General features: G+C 42.6%; 1 protein-coding gene across 1 annotated transcript in view; it reads right to left on the bottom strand.

Annotated features, from left to right (window-relative positions):
* Nucleotides 1–17,489, bottom strand: part of LOC110485785 (VPS10 domain-containing receptor SorCS3) — a 213,159-nt gene that overhangs the window by 77,720 nt on the left and 117,950 nt on the right. The window contains exons 3-4 of the mRNA XM_021556952.2: nucleotides 13,616–13,715; nucleotides 4,912–5,070 (exon numbers count right to left, since the gene is read on the bottom strand). Of these exons, the coding sequence (XP_021412627.2) occupies nucleotides 4,912–5,070; nucleotides 13,616–13,715 (259 nt within the window). The remainder of the gene's footprint in view (nucleotides 1–4,911; nucleotides 5,071–13,615; nucleotides 13,716–17,489) is intronic.

Genomic DNA, 17,489 nt, shown 5'->3' with positions numbered 1-17,489 from the left:
TAGACCAACTCCAGTGTAGACCAACTACAGTATAGACCAACTCCAGTATAGACCAACTCCAGTATAGTCCAACTCCAGTGTAGACCAACTACAGTATAGACGATCTCCAGTACAATCCAACTCCAGTATAGTTAAACTCCAATACAATCCAACTCCACTACAGACCAAATCTAGTATTATCCAACATCAGTATAATCCAACTCCTGTGTTGTCCAACTCCAGTACAGACCAACTCCAGTACAGACCAACTCCAGTATAGATCAACTCCAGTATAGACCAACCCCAGTATAGACCAACTCCAGTATAGTCCAACTCCAGTATAGTTCAACTCCAGTATAGTCCAACTCCAGTATAGTCCAACTCCAGTATAGACCAACTCCAGTATAGACCATCTCCAGTATAGTCCAACTCCAGTATAGACCAACTCCAGTACAGACCAACTCTAGTCCACATTGACATTCCACTGAAAAAGGAAGCTGCTTTGATAATCCCCTATTTCAAATGGATGATGAGGAAAGCAATGCTGCGTCTGGCAGGTTCAAATGACCGTAAACACTAATGGTTTCAAAATGACTACATCTTTCACTATCGCTCTCCTTCAGAGGGAGACTTTATCATACTGATAAACAAGAAAAAAATGCAGAGCATAGTGACATAGGAAAGTGGAGCCGGCTACAGAACGAGGCTGTTGGATTGTAGTTAAGAGGCGAGGTTCAGCAAGAGGCAGAATCCATCAAGTCGACTATTATGTCTTCCCCACAGAATAATGATGGACTTCTGTCTGCGGCGGACGAGAAGAGGGGGATTCAAAAGGCAGGGACAGGGAGAAACAAGAGAGGGAGTGGGAGAGGTGTAATAAAGTGTCAGATCACCATCAGTGCCAGCTCAGGGAAGGTATGTATGAAAACCGTGAAAAGTGTGTTTTCTCCCTCACTGTCACTGTAATATGGGCCGATAAGTTTAATTGAAAATAAGTGATTTTGACTAAGTGTTAAGAAATCTCAGATAGTTGGGGGTTTGGAATGTAAATTGATAGAACAAAGTGAGAATATTCTGGAGGCCCTGTTTCAAAACCGATAAAAAAGTGTTTATTCATCATCTTCACTCCCTCTCTCTGTCACACACACACACACACACACACACACACACACACACACACACACACACACACACACACACACACACACACACACACACACACACACACACACACACAGAGTACATCCTATGGTTTGAATTGAAGAGGCAGTCCATCAACTGGGGCTTTAAACTCAATCTAAAGAGGCCCGGGACATGATGAAAAACAAAAAGGATGTCACACCTCCACCATTTCACCAAAGGAACACAGGTGCATGGCAAGAGAGGCCTGACAACGACAAAAAAGTTGTGTTCCTTACACACGCAACAATCTGTTTCCTTGTTGTTGGCACATTGGCTCCCCACTCCTATCTCTATGTAACAGCACACCTCCATCCATCTGCTGTAGTGAAAATGTATACATCCTCCAAAAAAAAACACCTCCAGATATATTCTCACCAGGAAGACCACCCTCCACAACACCTTCTCCAGCTTTATCCTCAGCAGGAAGACCTCCTCCACAACACCTTCTCCAGCTTTATCCTCAGCAGGAAGACCTCCTCCACAACACCTTCTCCAGCTTTATCCTCAGCAGGAAGACTCCCCTCCACAACACCTTCTCCAGCTTTATCCTCAGCAGGAAGACCTCCTCCACAACACCTTCTCCAGCTTTATCCTCAGCAGGAAGACTCCCCTCCACAACACCTTCTCCAGCTTTATCCTCAGCAGGAAGACCTCCTCCACAACACCTTCTCCAGCTTTATCCTCAGCAGGAAGACCTCCCTCCACAACACCTTCTCCAGCTTTATCCTCAGCAGGATGACCCCCCACTACAACAACATTTAGTTACTGTCTATTGACAGTAATCCTGCTATCAAACCTAATGCAGACAAGGGGCCAATCAAATCCCCATACGCAATGTAGGGCAAGTGAGTACGAGACTGGAGAAGTCACAAATAAACCTGACATACACTGATGCTTTATTCTAGCGGCGCTGTCTGGCAATACAGATTATTTCCCCTAATGGAAGGAATTACAAATAACCCAAATGGGGCTTAGGCGGTGTGTAGGGTTGCCTGCAATGTAATTGTGGTGCTGGGTGACCAGGCTGAAAATAGTGTATGCAGGTGATCCAAATTCACTTGTGAGTTGTTATTATTTTTTATTATCTTGGAACGTTGGATACTGTGAACTCGTTTGACTGTGTAAAGAAATGTGACCTGTTTCTGTTGATACATCCGAAGGGAAACATTTTTGATCACTTTTTTCAAAGGTTGAAAGGAAGTGTGAATAAATGCATCTCCAACATGTCAACTATCTGATTTGGTTGTTGTACAGAATGCGGTAGACTGACGTTCTTCATCTGACATTGTGTGTCTGAGTGGGAGACTACAGGGGGCTGACAGGAACATTATTTGGGGAAAACAAAGTTATGTCAGACACCTGGGGTTCTCCTTTTGACATACCCAAAACCAATTGATTACAACACCAGAAACCTGAATAAGGGTATTAAACACAGAGACTGGTGCTGAGGGAACTAAGATCATAGATTGGCAATAGTTACATGGACATAAACTGGATATTTTTGTACAATCAATGTTCATTGTCTTTCTGTGCTAATGTCATTTTATCTACACTAGCAGCTTTTTCTGAGGTGAATTGTCTGCTCTCATTAACACTTCTAAATAAATAATGAAATCAAAACCCCATATCCCCAAGTGACCACAGTAATTGCTGTAACGATGTGTGCTGAGAGTCTGGAAGCAAGTTCAGGGAGTGAGTTTTTTAATAAATAAACACAACATAATACAACATGACAAACCAAGAACAATACACAGACATGAAACAGAAACCATAACGCCTGGGGAAGGAACTAAAGGGAGTGACATATATAGGGAAGGTAATCAGAGAAGTGATGGAGTTCAGGTGAGTCAGAAGATGCGCAGGTGCGCGTAACGATGGTGACAGGTGTGCGCCATAACGAGCAGCCTGGTGACCTCGAGGCCGGAGAGGGAGCACACGTGACAATTGCAATGTGTACTGAATACTTGAACTCAACGGTCCCACCAAGTTAACGTTTTGATGAACATATCCCTTATACTATCCATTAGGGACCCAAAGCCTTGTCTCACAGGTCCAACGAGGTGTGTGAGCCGAGATGCAATATGTTAAGAATGGAATACAACTTGAATTGTGGGGACTTTAGTTTTTTTTTTCACTTCTCCCTTGAGACTTCCACCACTAGCTTCCTACACCCCCCAACACAATACTTCTCAGATTATAAACACGTTCAGAAAAAAAAAAAATCTATGCTTTCTCTCTTTGAATCTAACAGCAGGGAGGGTGTTACATGAATAACTGAACTGCACTCAACAACCCGGGCCTGACGTTGTCTAGCATAACAGCTCTTGTCAAAAGATTTATAACACAAGCAGCTCTAATACTGAAGTCAATTAGGAGACCTGAACAATGGAAAAGCCACAGAGGAACAAAGGAGAACAAGAAGAAAAATGGTTCTGTATTATGTTTGAGTTGTTTCTGCACTTTCCACCCACATACTTTTGTGAGAAGTGTCACAAACGAACTAATTGTATCGCCCTTAGTCAGAGAGAGAGAGAGAGAGAGAGGAACAGCTACATCAATAGTAATGTCTTTACCCTGAGCACACATTCTGAGATAAGAGTCAAGACAGGTCACCCAGAGTTCTAGAACTCGAAATAGAAAAGACATTGAGGAAAGAGGTAAAGATTGACCTGCATTGAATACAAAAAGACTGAAGACAAATAGTAAAGTGACCTGACAAAGCTTGTTATCAGTACAGGACAGACTGTTTTAAAGTTGCACTTGTATGGACTCTCAATGAAATATACTACATGATCTAATTTACTAATCACCATTGGATTCCACATTGAAATCAGTGCTTAAGGAATCGTTTCATCAGAACGGTAAGTATGTTGTCGAAGAGTGTTCCATGTCCACAAAGGTTTGTCTTCTGAGGGTGTTCCATGTCCACAATGGTTCATCATTTTAATGCAAACAAAATTTCACCAACATCTATAGTGTACATTAATCAGCCCAAAAGGTTCTGTTTCAAATTCGTATAGACGGCATTCTAAAATGAAGGCCATCACAGACCGAAAGTGTAACAAATTACAACCTCTGGATCTGTCCAGGTTTCATTGTTATGACCGATATTGGGGTCAGTTAGCAACCCAAGGTGTCAGTTTTCTCCCTCCTCCACCTCAACCAGACTCCCCTATGTGATAGCCATCTTGGTCGCCAGGTAAGACTCATTTGGCCATAATGGTAGGTCTTCTTCACAGGGGGTTATATGGGATGTGACCTGTGTGTGAGTGGGGGGTACAGAGATCTCCTCAACATGATACTACTGTACAGTGAAGGTTACAGATGAGAGCATAGGTGTATAGGACTGCAGAGTCGCTGTATGTGGTTTGCAGGCCTATAGCGCTGACATCTTCTAATGAATATTTGAAAGTTCATTAGTAGTTACAAGTAAAGTTACTGTGTAGTTGGAATCATGTTATAACACAAACATTTTCAATGCTCTAAATATATCGCCATGGTAATTAAATAAGGTAACATCAAATGGATAACAATAATCAATATTCTAATCAAAACCTCCAGCTAAATAAATCATGAAATCATGGCAGAAGAATATTCAATAAACCAATACAGGGCCGTTGAAACCGAGATGGAAATACGGTAAAAAAATATATAGCTTGGACTTTTATCCGACTGTGTATCACAGTTCAAAATCCAAAGCATACTGCATCAAACAACCAACTGTGGTGAAAAAAATGACATGGAGCTCACCTTCTGGTCGTGGCTGTAGGCTAGAGCCCAGTCCTCCTGTGTTGGATGGAACAGAAGGCTTAGAATGTAGAAGCTGAGGCGGTATTTCTGATAGCTCGCTCCTTCATCCGAGCTGATGAGCACACTGCTCTCAAACTCAGGGTCTGTCAGCACCATTATCTGAGAGAGAGAGAGAGAGAGAGAGAGAGAGAGAGAGAGAAGGGTCACCATGTCAGCACTCCAGGTCTAGTGGTTGGCATGCAGCATGCTGTTACTAGCGCTAACACCTTCACTTTGTTTTGGACTTCATTTTACAACTGTGCCTCTCGTGCTCTGTTGCCATGGTTTTTTGGCCTCTTCCAGTGCACGCACAGGTCTACACTTTGGTGCACTTTGGCTTTCAGTCACCCCTGTCCAGATGCATTCCCTTTAATGAGATAAAGGTGGTTCAGAATACCCCTGTGGACATATAAGTCAACCATGAGGGGGCCACAACACAACTGCAACAACAAGTTGCTATGTTAAAGAATAGGATAAGTTTTAAGAATATACTGTAGATCAATAGGCTGCTGTGCTATGGTGTTCTGTAACACCGCTGTGAAGCAAGAGAGAACTCCACAACTTTGCATTTACCATGCGTGACTACATGTTTAGGCAATGCTATTTGTTTTGAACAATATATAAATTTGTGATAAGAAAGAACAAATATTTGTGCAATAAAGAATAATGTCTTTGTGGAATGCTCTATGTTACCACAGTGGCAGGAATTCTAATTCCATGCTAGGAATTACACAGTCTCTACTTTCATTTCATCATGAATTCAGTGCAAATGTACTGCAAATGTTTTGTTGCATATTTGTTAGAAATTAGCCTATTGAGAAAGCAATAACAGAGTAAGATCTGTAAAACTAAAATCATAATAGCAATGCAAAACTACATTGTAACAAAATCTGACTTTATTGGTGTAGTATCTATATCTTGGTATAATATGATTTATTTTTGGGGTGGGATGTAAAGCAGACATTTTCATTAAAGTGCATTACTCTCAAAACACAGATATATCCTTAAAAGCCATTTCCACTATATAGAACCAGGGCCTTTTTTCTCAAAGTAATCCATAGACACGTTATTTAATAAGACATACATAGCTCAGATAGGCTTTCTCTCTGTGATGTAATGCAATAAGACATTAACCTGACACCGGCTTTAATAATAAACTACTAAACCCAGACAGAAGAAGGAGAAGGGAAAAGCGTGACTTGGATAGTGTCACAGCCCAAACTGCTGTGTTTTCTTTCACTGCAACAAAAATACCACCGTCTTTCCCCAGTTTTAACTAGGAATAATCCCCACCCCTCTTTCCCCAGCTTTAACTAGGAATAATCCCCACCCCTCTTTCCCCAGCTTTAACTAGGAATAATCCCCATCCCTCTTTCCCCAGCTTTAACTAGGAATAATCCCCACCCCTCTTTCCCCAGCTTTAACTAGGAATAATCCCCACCCCTCTTTCCCCAGCTTTAACTAGGAATAATCCCCACCCCTCTTTCCCCAGCTTTAACTAGGAATAATCCCCACCCCTCTTTCCCCAGCTTTAACTAGGAATCCTCCCCACCCCTCTTTCCCCAGCTTTAACTAGGAATAATCCCCACCCCTCTTTCCCCAGCTTTAACTAGGAATCTTTCCCACCCCTCTTTCCCCAGCTTTAACTAGGAATCTTTCCCACCCCTCTTTCCCCAGCTTTAACTAGGAATCTTTCCCACCCCTCTTTCCCCAGCTTTAACTAGGAATCTTTCCCACCCCTCTTTCCCCAGCTTTAACTAGGAATCTTTCCCACCCCTCTTTCCCCAGCTTTAACTAGGAATAATCCCCACCCCTCTTTCACCAGCTTTAACTAGGAATAATCCCCACCCCTCTTTCCCCAGCTTTAACTAGGAATAATCCCCACCCCTCTTTCCCTAGCTTTAACTAGGAATAATCCCCACCCCTCTTTCCCCAGCTTTAACTAGGAATAATCCCCACCCCTCTTTCCCCAGCTTTAACTAGGAATAATCCCAACCCCTCTTTCCCCAGCTTTAACTAGGAATAATCCCCACCTCTCTTTCCCCAGCTTTAACTAGGAATCTTTCCCACCCATCTTTCCCCAGCTTTAACTAGGAATAATCCCCACCCCTCTTTCCCCAGCTTTAACTAGGAATCTTTCCCACCTCTCTTTCCCCAGCTTTAACTAGGAATAATCCCCACCCCTCTTTCCCCAGCTTTAACTAGGAATCTTTCCCACCTCTCTTTCCCCAGCTTTAACTAGGAATAATCCCCACCCCTCTTTCCCCAGCTTTAACTAGGAATCTTTCCCACCCCTCTTTCCCCAGCTTTAACTAGGAATAATCCCCACCCCTCTTTCCCCAGCTTTAACTAGGAATAATCCCAACCCCTCTTTCCCCAGCTTTAACTAGGAATAATCCCAACCCCTCTTTCCCCAGCTTTAACTAGGAATAATCCCAACCCCTCTTTCCCCAGCTTTAACTAGGAATAATCCCAACCCCTCTTTCCCCAGCTTTAACTAGGAATAATCCCCACCTCTCTTTCCCCAGCTTTAACTAGGAATCTTTCCCACCCCTCTTTCCCCAGCTTTAACTAGGAATAATCCCCACCCCTCTTTCCCCAGCTTTAACTAGGAATAATCCCCACCCCTCTTTCCCCAGCTTTAACTAGGAATCTTCCCCACCCCTCTTTCCCCAGCTTTAACTAGGAATCTTTCCCACCCCTCTTTCCCCAGCTTTAACTAGGAATAATCCCCACCCCTCTTTCCCTAGCTTTAACTAGGAATAATCCCCACCCCTCTTTCCCCAGCTTTAACTAGGAATAATCCCCACCCCTCTTTCCCTAGCTTTAACTAGGAATAATCCCCACCTCTCTTTCCCCAGCTTTAACTAGGAATCTTTCCCACCCCTCTTTCCCCAGCTTTAACTAGGAATAATCCCCACCCCTCTTTCCCCAGCTTTAACTAGGAATAATCCCCACCCCTCTTTCCCCAGCTTTAACTAGGAATAATCCCCACCCCTCTTTCCCCAGCTTTAACTAGGAATAATCCCCACCCCTCTTTCCCCAGCTTTAACTAGGAATAATCCCCACCCCTCTTTCCCCAGCTTTAACTAGGAATCTTTCCCACCCCTCTTTCCCCAGCTTTAACTAGGAATAATCCCCACCCCTCTTTCCCCAGCTTTAACTAGGAATAATCCCCACCCCTCTTTCCCCAGCTTTAACTAGGAATCTTTCCCACCCCTCTTTCCCCAGCTTTAACTAGGAATAATCCCCACCCCTCTTTCCCCAGCTTTAACTAGGAATAATCCCCACCTCTCTTTCCCCAGCTTTAACTAGGAATAATCCCCACCCCTCTTTCCCCAGCTTTAACTAGGAATAATCCCAACCCCTCTTTCCCCAGCTTTAACTAGGAATCTTTCCCACCCCTCTTTCCCCAGCTTTAACTAGGAATAATCCCCACCCCTCTTTCCCCAGCTTTAACTAGGAATAATCCCCACCTCTCTTTCCCCAGCTTTAACTAGGAATAATCCCCACCCCTCTTTCCCCAGCTTTAACTAGGAATAATCCCCACCCCTCTTTCCCCAGCTTTAACTAGGAATAATCCCCACCCCTCTTTCCCCAGCTTTAACTAGGAATAATCCCCACCCCTCTTTCCCCAGCTTTAACTAGGAATCTTTCCCACCCCTCTTTCCCCAGCTTTAACTAGGAATAATCCCCACCCCTCTTTCCCCAGCTTTAACTAGGAATCTTTCCCACCCCTCTTTCCCCAGCTTTAACTAGGAATAATCCCCACCCCTCTTTCCCCAGCTTTAACTAGGAATCTTTCCCACCTCTCTTTCCCCAGCTTTAACTAGGAATAATCCCCACCCCTCTTTCCCCAGCTTTAACTAGGAATCTTTCCCACCCCTCTTTCCCCAGCTTTAACTAGGAATAATCCCCACCCCTCTTTCCCCAGCTTTAACTAGGAATAATCCCCACCCCTCTTTCCCCAGCTTTAACTAGGAATAATCCCCACCCCTCTTTCACCAGCTTTAACTAGGAATCTTTCCCACCCCTCTTTCCCCAGCTTTAACTAGGAATAATCCCCACCCCTCTTTCCCCAGCTTTAACTAGGAATAATCCCCACCCCTCTTTCCCCAGCTTTAACTAGGAATAATCCCCACCCCTCTTTCCCCAGCTTTAACTAGGAATCTTTCCCACCCCTCTTTCCCCAGCTTTAACTAGGAATCTTTCCCACCCCTCTTTCCCCAGCTTTAACTAGGAATCTTTCCCACCCCTCTTTCCCCAGCTTTAACTAGGAATCTTTCCCACCCCTCTTTCCCCAGCTTTAACTAGGAATCTTTCCCACCCCTCTTTCCCCAGCTTTAACTAGGAATCTTTCCCACCCCTCTTTCCCCAGCTTTAACTAGGAATAATCCCCACCCCTCTTTCCCCAGCTTTAACTAGGAATAATCCCCACCCCTCTTTCCCCAGCTTTAACTAGGAATCTTTCCCACCCCTCTTTCCCCAGCTTTAACTAGGAATCTTTCCCACCCCTCTTTCCCCAGCTTTAACTAGGAATAATCCCCACCCCTCTTTCCCCAGCTTTAACTAGGAATCTTTCCCACCCCTCTTTCCCCAGCTTTAACTAGGAATAATCCCCACCCCTCTTTCCCCAGCTTTAACTAGGAATAATCCCCACCCCTCTTTCCCCAGCTTTAACTAGGAATCTTTCCCACCCCTCTTTCCCCAGATTTAACTAGGAATCTTTCCCACCCCTCTTTCCCCAGCTTTAACTAGGAATAATCCCCACCCCTCTTTCCCCAGCTTTAACTAGGAATAATCCCCACCCCTCTTTCCCCAGCTTTAACTAGGAATCTTTCCCACCCCTCTTTCCCCAGCTTTAACTAGGAATCTTTCCCACCCCTCTTTCCCCAGCTTTAACTAGGAATAATCCCCACCCCTCTTTCCCCAGCTTTAACTAGGAATCTTTCCCACCCCTCTTTCCCCAGCTTTAACTAGGAATAATCCCCACCCCTCTTTCCCCAGCTTTAACTAGGAATAATCCCCACCCCTCTTTCCCCAGCTTTAACTAGGAATCTTTCCCACCCCTCTTTCCCCAGATTTAACTAGGAATCTTTCCCACCCCTCTTTCCCCAGCTTTAACTAGGAATCCTCCCTGGTGGTGATTTAGATCAATTGTTTTTCATTAAAGCCAATAAACAGACTGCGGAATCTGTGCCAGTTTTTTTCTTAAAAAAAATATGTTTCTTCGATTTTTTTGTAGTTCACCTCACCTTCGAATTTTGCCATTGTCATTGCCCTCACTGAGGGACGAGGGACTGCGAATTGCCCCGTCTACTTCTCCCAGAGTCTTAGGGCCTTGTCACATGTAATTAAATAGTTTCTAACGTCAGGTCTAATAATTTCTCATAATATTGTATTAATCGACTGCATTTATTATGAGTGGAAATTGTATTTCACCTTGCATTTTTTATTCTTCTGTCAGGACCTTTCTCTCTGTCTCACCACTTAGAGGGGAAAGTACAAATGTTAGAGGTCCTTGAAGGGTCTGGGTGGATCAATGTTTCTTCACCCCTGAACGTTTCTCAGCTCTCTAATAATAATTTAGGTGAGTCCTTTTCAACCAGGCTCCCTTTATATTTACTGTAATACATTTCATATTAAGACATATCTCTATTGATGGCTTGTTGTATAGCTGTGTGTATAGCTGTACTCTGTATATCCCCTGTATCACTGTTGCATTTATTGGAAGGTGCAATATTACACTTTATATGTTGAGAGTAAAAGGAATTGGAGAAGTCTGGAAATGTATTAATTAATGGCCAAAGATGATTCATCTTAAACCAACCTGATTTATATTCCTGCACGGGTAAATATTATTTGCCATGTGACATATTCAATAATAAACCCTATTTAAACATAATTTCTCTTACAAAATGTAGAAAAATGTATTGGACAAATACCATAACTGGACTAAAAGCCTTCTCATAACCCATCTCTCAGTAGATTGAATTCATTTCCTTTCGGAAATTGTTTATGTGGATCATATGGATATGGGCATGTCCATCTGTTCCTGAATCAGTTTTAACAGGCACAAAGTTCCACGAGGGGAGGTTATGTAACAGCTCACATCATCATCAATAACTTTCATGTCATCAAATATACCATCGCATGGCCGGGTAATTAAGATTTTGCTCCACATCCACTTGCCAATTGATGTCCCGGGAATAAAGAGGAGTGAGGCTGGTAACAAAACTTAGATCAATACAGGTTGGAGGGATAACCTCGGCATGTCATCTGCTGATGTTCAGCTAGTTGGTGGGAGTCCAGCTAATCATCAAGCGAGGAGTGTGATAGTCATTGCTGTGTTGTTTGAGGGGCTGAAGCCTGCTGTTGGACGGTGCTTGAGCTATCTGCTGACCACAAACAAGGGGAGTAGCGGAGGAGAGGATTTCTCACAGCAGAATAATCTTGTCAAACCCAGATCAATTGCGACCTATCTGTGAGTGAGCAGTCTGTAGGGAAGGTATAAAAAGGCTACATTCTGGTGAATTGGGATATCACTCTAGATACAACCATAGAAATAGAATGTCTATTCATTCCATGCCTTTTAATTATATTCATATTGTCACACCCTGGTCTTAGCATTTTGTGTTTTCTTTATTATTTTGGTCAGGCCAGGGTGTGACATGTGTAATTTATGTGGTGTGTTTTGTCTAGGGGTTTGTTGTAGGTTATGGGATAGTGGTTAGTGGGGTTGTCTAGAATAGTCTATGGCTGCCTGGAGTGGTTCTGAATCAGAGGCAGGTGTTTATCGTTGTCTCTGATTGGGAACCATATTTAGGCAGCCATATTCTTTGAGTGTTTGGTGGGTGATTGTTCATGTCTCTGTGTTTGTTTGCACCAGATAGGCTGTTTAGGTTTTTTCACGGTTATTGTTTTGTATACTGTTTGTGTTTTCATCTTTATTAAAGATGTATACAAATAACCACGCTGCATTTTGGTCCGCCTCTCCTCACCTTCACCTGAAGAAAACCTTAACACATATGTTGAGAATGCTAGACTCTTCCTTAATATCAGTGGCTGTGAGTCAAACTGTGCAGAAGACCTCGGAATAAGGCTGAACATGCATAAGGGCAATTCATGATGGGTGTTTTCTTCACAAGCGTGAAGATAAATGTCAGCACCATCATTCAAATCTATTATCTGCTCCTTGAAAGGTCAAGCCTCTGTCTTTTTACCTTTAGACAACATGAGGATATAGTCGCTGACGTTAACAGAATATTGTTGAGTGGAAACCAATCGATTGTAATGCTATATTCACGTGGGAGAAAAAAACACCCTTGAGGCATTAAATACACAAATATATTGTCATGGTGATTTAAGGGTCATTACTGCCTCATCTCAACAGATATAGAGATAATCCTCGTGGTGTTTTTCCCATGCTACACACACATGTTATGCTTGGCCACTGGAATGCAATGAGGAGAAAACGTCCCAGCTTATCCAGTAGAGAGTTGCACTCATCCATCGATAATGAGATAAGAGAGAAGGTGAGGAGGATCGTGGATCGGTGGAAGCCAGAGGTCAATAGTGGTTGTCTACAAAACATGGCCCTGACGAGGGCATCTGGACATCATAGGACCTCGTGACTAGCTTCTACTATAACGTAATTCCCTAACTGGGGTAAAGAAAACTACAAGATCCTCAGTCTATCACCCTAAAAGGGAGATGATAAAGCCCTTGCAGGAAATCTGCTGCCTGTCCACATATCTTGTGTGTCTTTGGATCGGTTAGCCTATATCCCTGTACCTGGGAAATGTGCTGAATGGGCATACTCTACCTTCAACTAGACCATAGGGTCTATCGCTAAGTCCGGCCGGCCAGTGGGAAAATAGTCACAGGGCCAGACCTAGGTATTACTGAGTTCAAGGCTGACCTGGGTTAAGTCCATCAGCTCGGTATCCCACAAACCATCTCTTTCCATGGAGGGATTTTCAGGGTCAGCGCTAGTGATCTATGGACTGATTTGACTCTTCAGGAGGCCCAGAAAGCCAGCTGGGGCCCTTTTCCCTTCACATTACCAACAGAGAAAAGTTTATTCATGGACGGTTTGCTAGTGACGAACCTTAACATGACCCTTAGAAAGTTTTCAGGAGAGACTGAGACACCTGTGTTATAATGTGGAAAAGATGGTCTGCTTCCCAGAATAAAAAGAAACTTTGCTCAGAGAAGATGCGCCTACTTTTTTCAATTAGTTTAGCTTCAGCATTTATCTACAAAACAACAAGATTCTTTCTTGAATATGTTCTGTCTTTCTAAAAGGTATTTTTTTGGTCTCTGTGTTGTGTCATGGTAAATGTCCTGAGGCCATAACTACAGTATGAGTAAGTGTTTCTTGGTAGCAATCTTGAATTGCTAAATATGGTCATTAAACTTTGGTTATCTCACAAACTACAAAAACATTTAAAAGCTTGAAAGAAAATATTTATTCAAACCATATTTATTTGAGTCTACCGTCTAACCTTCACTTCGAGTTAACATTTGATTTGATCAGAAATAACAATTAGTGGCAGCAGAGAATGGACAATGAACAATTCAGTTCTAGTTAACTCAACTAAATGTCATTAAGTCTTAGTCAGTTATGTGTTATTGAAAATCACTAATTTGAAGTTTTTCTTACCTTTCTCTTGTTGGATGGACAGACATACAGGTAACTCAGCACAGTCTTAGATCCCACTTTGTCATTCATCCTCTCATAGGTGGATCCATAGTCCGTTGATCTGTAAATTAAAAAAAATATGTTTAGACTGAGATAAATACAGACAGACAGGCAGTTCAATGTATGGACAGACAGACCTACAGACTTATTTACCGACACCTGCTTCCAACCACAACCACATCTTCAGGTAGGTTTCTGACCTAATTAAATAATCTTGGCTTTGAACCACGTCATGTGAAATAGCCCTGTTATTGTACATCTTGGCTTTCTCACCCTTATAACTACAGGAATCTAGGGTGCTCGAGGGCCTTTGATCCTATAACATGCAAACTAAATATACGAGAAAAAAACATTCCTGTGTTATAACACCAGCATAATAACCAGTTATTGATAGGTGCTAATGGAAACAAACCATTCACAGATGCCTGCGGGCCTAACACCTTTAGTAATTTATGACTACCTTGAAATGAAATATGACGAATGTAAAAACATGTGGATGTGCCCGGAATCCAGGAAGCTGGAAATAATTTAGCAATACAAAATGAGCTGTTAGCTAACTCCAGAGCAGAGCACACTCCCATTTGCCTTCACTGGTCATCTTTAAATTCTCGGCCATGCTTCAGAACCAAAAGGTTGCACGTCTTGATTGTTGACCAATGACCAGTCATCAGCATTGGAGCACAAAGGTGGACAAACAGAGTAGATCTACGTTTATCATCAATATAAAATACAGTCTAGAGATTTACTACTGACTCATCTTTTCCAGAACAGGCTACGTGGTGATTTGATTGATCTAATTTCATATTTCAGAAAGGCCAAGTTTGGGTGCCTATTGGCTATAAACAGAGTATACCAAACATTAGGAATGCCTTCCTAATATTGAGTTGCCCTCCCCCTCAAAACAGCCTCAATTTTTTGGGGCATGGACTCTACAAGGTGTCAAAAGCATTCCATAGGGATGCTGGCCCATGTTGACTCCAATTCTTCCCACAGTTGTGTCAAGTTGGCTGGATGTCCTTTGGGTGATGGACCATACTTGATACACCCTGGAAACTGTTGAGAGTGGAAAACCCAGCAGCGTTGCAGTTTTTGACACAGACCGCTGCTTTCAATATTATGGGATGAAGATTTAACATATTATGGTCATTTTATTATGACATTTGTGAGGAATAACAGGGCAACCAGGCTGACAACAAGCACTCTGCAAGCCTGCTGCCCTCCAAAGGGATGGAATGATGCAGACAGACATGTTTTCCTTATGATCCTGTAACCTCCGTTAAAAATAGGCCGTATGATTTTGCTTGCTCTGGACACAAGAGAAGTGACACTATATATCCCTAGCTGATGTTGGCTGCTAACATTAATGACTTTCAGCTCAAAATGCAGGTGTAAAACACAGTTTATTTCTGTAGCCTATCTGGTGTTTTCAAAAACGCTGTATAGACAGGCTACATTTCCGTACTGATTGTGTGTGCATGTTCACATGAGCCTAAGAATAGCTACCATGTCCCTGTGATTACCTAATTATTTCAATCTGAAGACTGCAAAAAGTCCACACCCACTCAGCATTAACCGGTTTAAATTACAACAAGATCTTTCCTCATTCCAGTTCATTCCTGAGTGCTGGGGAGAGACGGTCACGATGATTACAAAGTAGAATAACGAGAGAGACAGACACTGCATGAGGGCGTGCTGATATCTTGTACAGGATATTTTGTTTTTAAAGAGTTGGAGACATGAATGGGGCGATGACTGATTGGAGAGGGATATTTTTATATGGAATGGGCCTTCGAGCACTAGGGAGCTCCCAAGGGCTGCGTTATGTTGTTTGAGTCTTCTCATGTCCGCGGCAGGCAGGGACATTACAGCAAAGATACAGAATGCTGTCTGACTGAGTTGCTTGCCAAGTATAAATTGAAGAGATAGCAAGCTCCTGTCTGGTATTGTATGTAGGCTATGAATCCATTTTACTTTTCACCACTTAGTTCTATCCTCAAGTACTAAGGCTCTGGTGTGAGAGTGTTACAGAAAGACTGTACAATCAGACAGAAATGCATTCAATCAAACCTCCAAACCATAACGTCTCTTTCAGTTGGTCTGATTTCCAAGGCGCCTTTTTTGTTAATCCAAAACCTAGAATGAATACATATTCATGAGTGTCTGTGAGGAAGGAAGCTGTAGTCATGATTAGCATTCAATTGCGGTGTTTCAACCTGGCTACACCGCCATACAATAGGCACTTCTCTTTCTTCCTTAATTTCTATTCAGTGATTTCTTCCTCATCAGCCCCTGTCCACGGAGACGGTTGTTTATCTGGTGTTTGGTGTTTAGGTTCTGGTCTGGATACAATGGGTTGAGGGAGCGTGAGACAGAGAGAGCCAGAAGCAGTGTTGCAAGTGAAGGGAGATTCTGAGAAAAAGACCAAACTTAATTTGCCTTCAGAATTTCAATTCTGAGCAAAACATAGCTGAAGTTTCTTCAGCAGCACAGTAGAGAGCTAATACTCGCTCTTGCTGTTGGAGTAGCAGTTTATGAAATATCACAACGCTTCCCAAGGCAACTGACACTAATGGGGTTTTGGCTTGCTGATGGAAGATAGCAGCAGTCTGAAATATTCCTTGACTATCAGAGAGGGGGTTAGGTACTGAAGTAGTTACACTGTCAGCTGTTGTTGTGTCTGCCTGCATTGAGGAAGAAACCCTGAGGTAGTGTGGATATTAGTGATGAAATGCTTTCACTATAGTAAAGAAGTCAGTTATTCAAGGTAAATAAGAGTGCTTGAAGCAGTTTAATCATCCATTCCATTTGTACACTGTTTGAGGCAAGAGAAAACGTCTCTCATATCCTAGAGTTAAACTCTCATATACTAGGAGCTTCAATCCAATAACTTTCTTTTCCAAGCAATGAAAGGCAGTTGCTTCAGAATACAATTAACCGACAGTGAAAGAGATTATAATCTAAGTACTAAGTAATATTGTTGTGTTAAAGTAAACACTGAGGGGTAATGTACAGAGTGAGGCTAAATCTTGTTTGAAGATTCATGTCGAGATTATTCGTAAACACTAAAGCCATGCACCTCATACGGATTTCCTCCTCTTCGTCTGAGGAGGAGTAAGGGTCGGACCAAAACACAGCGTGGTAAGTGTCCATATTGATTTATTAAAAAACACAACTGAACACTGGAACAAAATAATAAACGTGAAATATACAAAAACCGAAACAGTACCGTGTGGCCCAAACACTCGGAAACAAACACCCACAAACCAAAAGTGAAACCCAGGCTACCTAAGTATGATTCAGAATCAGAGACAACTAACGACACCTGCCTCTGATTGAGAACCATACTAGGCCGAACACAAAAACCAACATAGAAAAACAAACAGACTGCCCACCCCAACTCACGCCCTGACCAAACTAAAACAAAGAATAAAATAACAGAACTATTGTCAGAACTTGACACATACTGCCGATTGCTGAATATGTAACATATACATTTAACAGTCCAGGCAAATAACAGAATCCCGGATGTTTCTTCTCGGAAATCCAATCCCCCAGTCTTTCGACCAGGTTCCATCTTCCCTGACATAAAGTGAGGAGCTTTTTCATAACTAAATCAATTTCAGAGAGGTGTGAGATAGAGGGAGAAAACAATGTGCATGTTTCTTTATGAACATCAAATGAACAGTAACAAAAAAAAACATGTGACCAAAAATCACATTAGACATTGTTGTGAGGCTTTGCCAGATGGCTGGCTGCATGTATAGCAGAACATTTAAGTCATTGGTGTGCAGAGGCACAGTGTGGAGACCAGGCTCTGGGGAGAGAGGAAAAAACC

Source organism: Oncorhynchus mykiss, chromosome 13 (genome assembly GCF_013265735.2).
Source record: "Oncorhynchus mykiss isolate Arlee chromosome 13, USDA_OmykA_1.1, whole genome shotgun sequence".
NCBI classification, from domain to species: Eukaryota; Metazoa; Chordata; class Actinopteri; order Salmoniformes; family Salmonidae; genus Oncorhynchus; species Oncorhynchus mykiss.
This window is presented reverse-complemented; position numbering and strand designations above follow the sequence as displayed.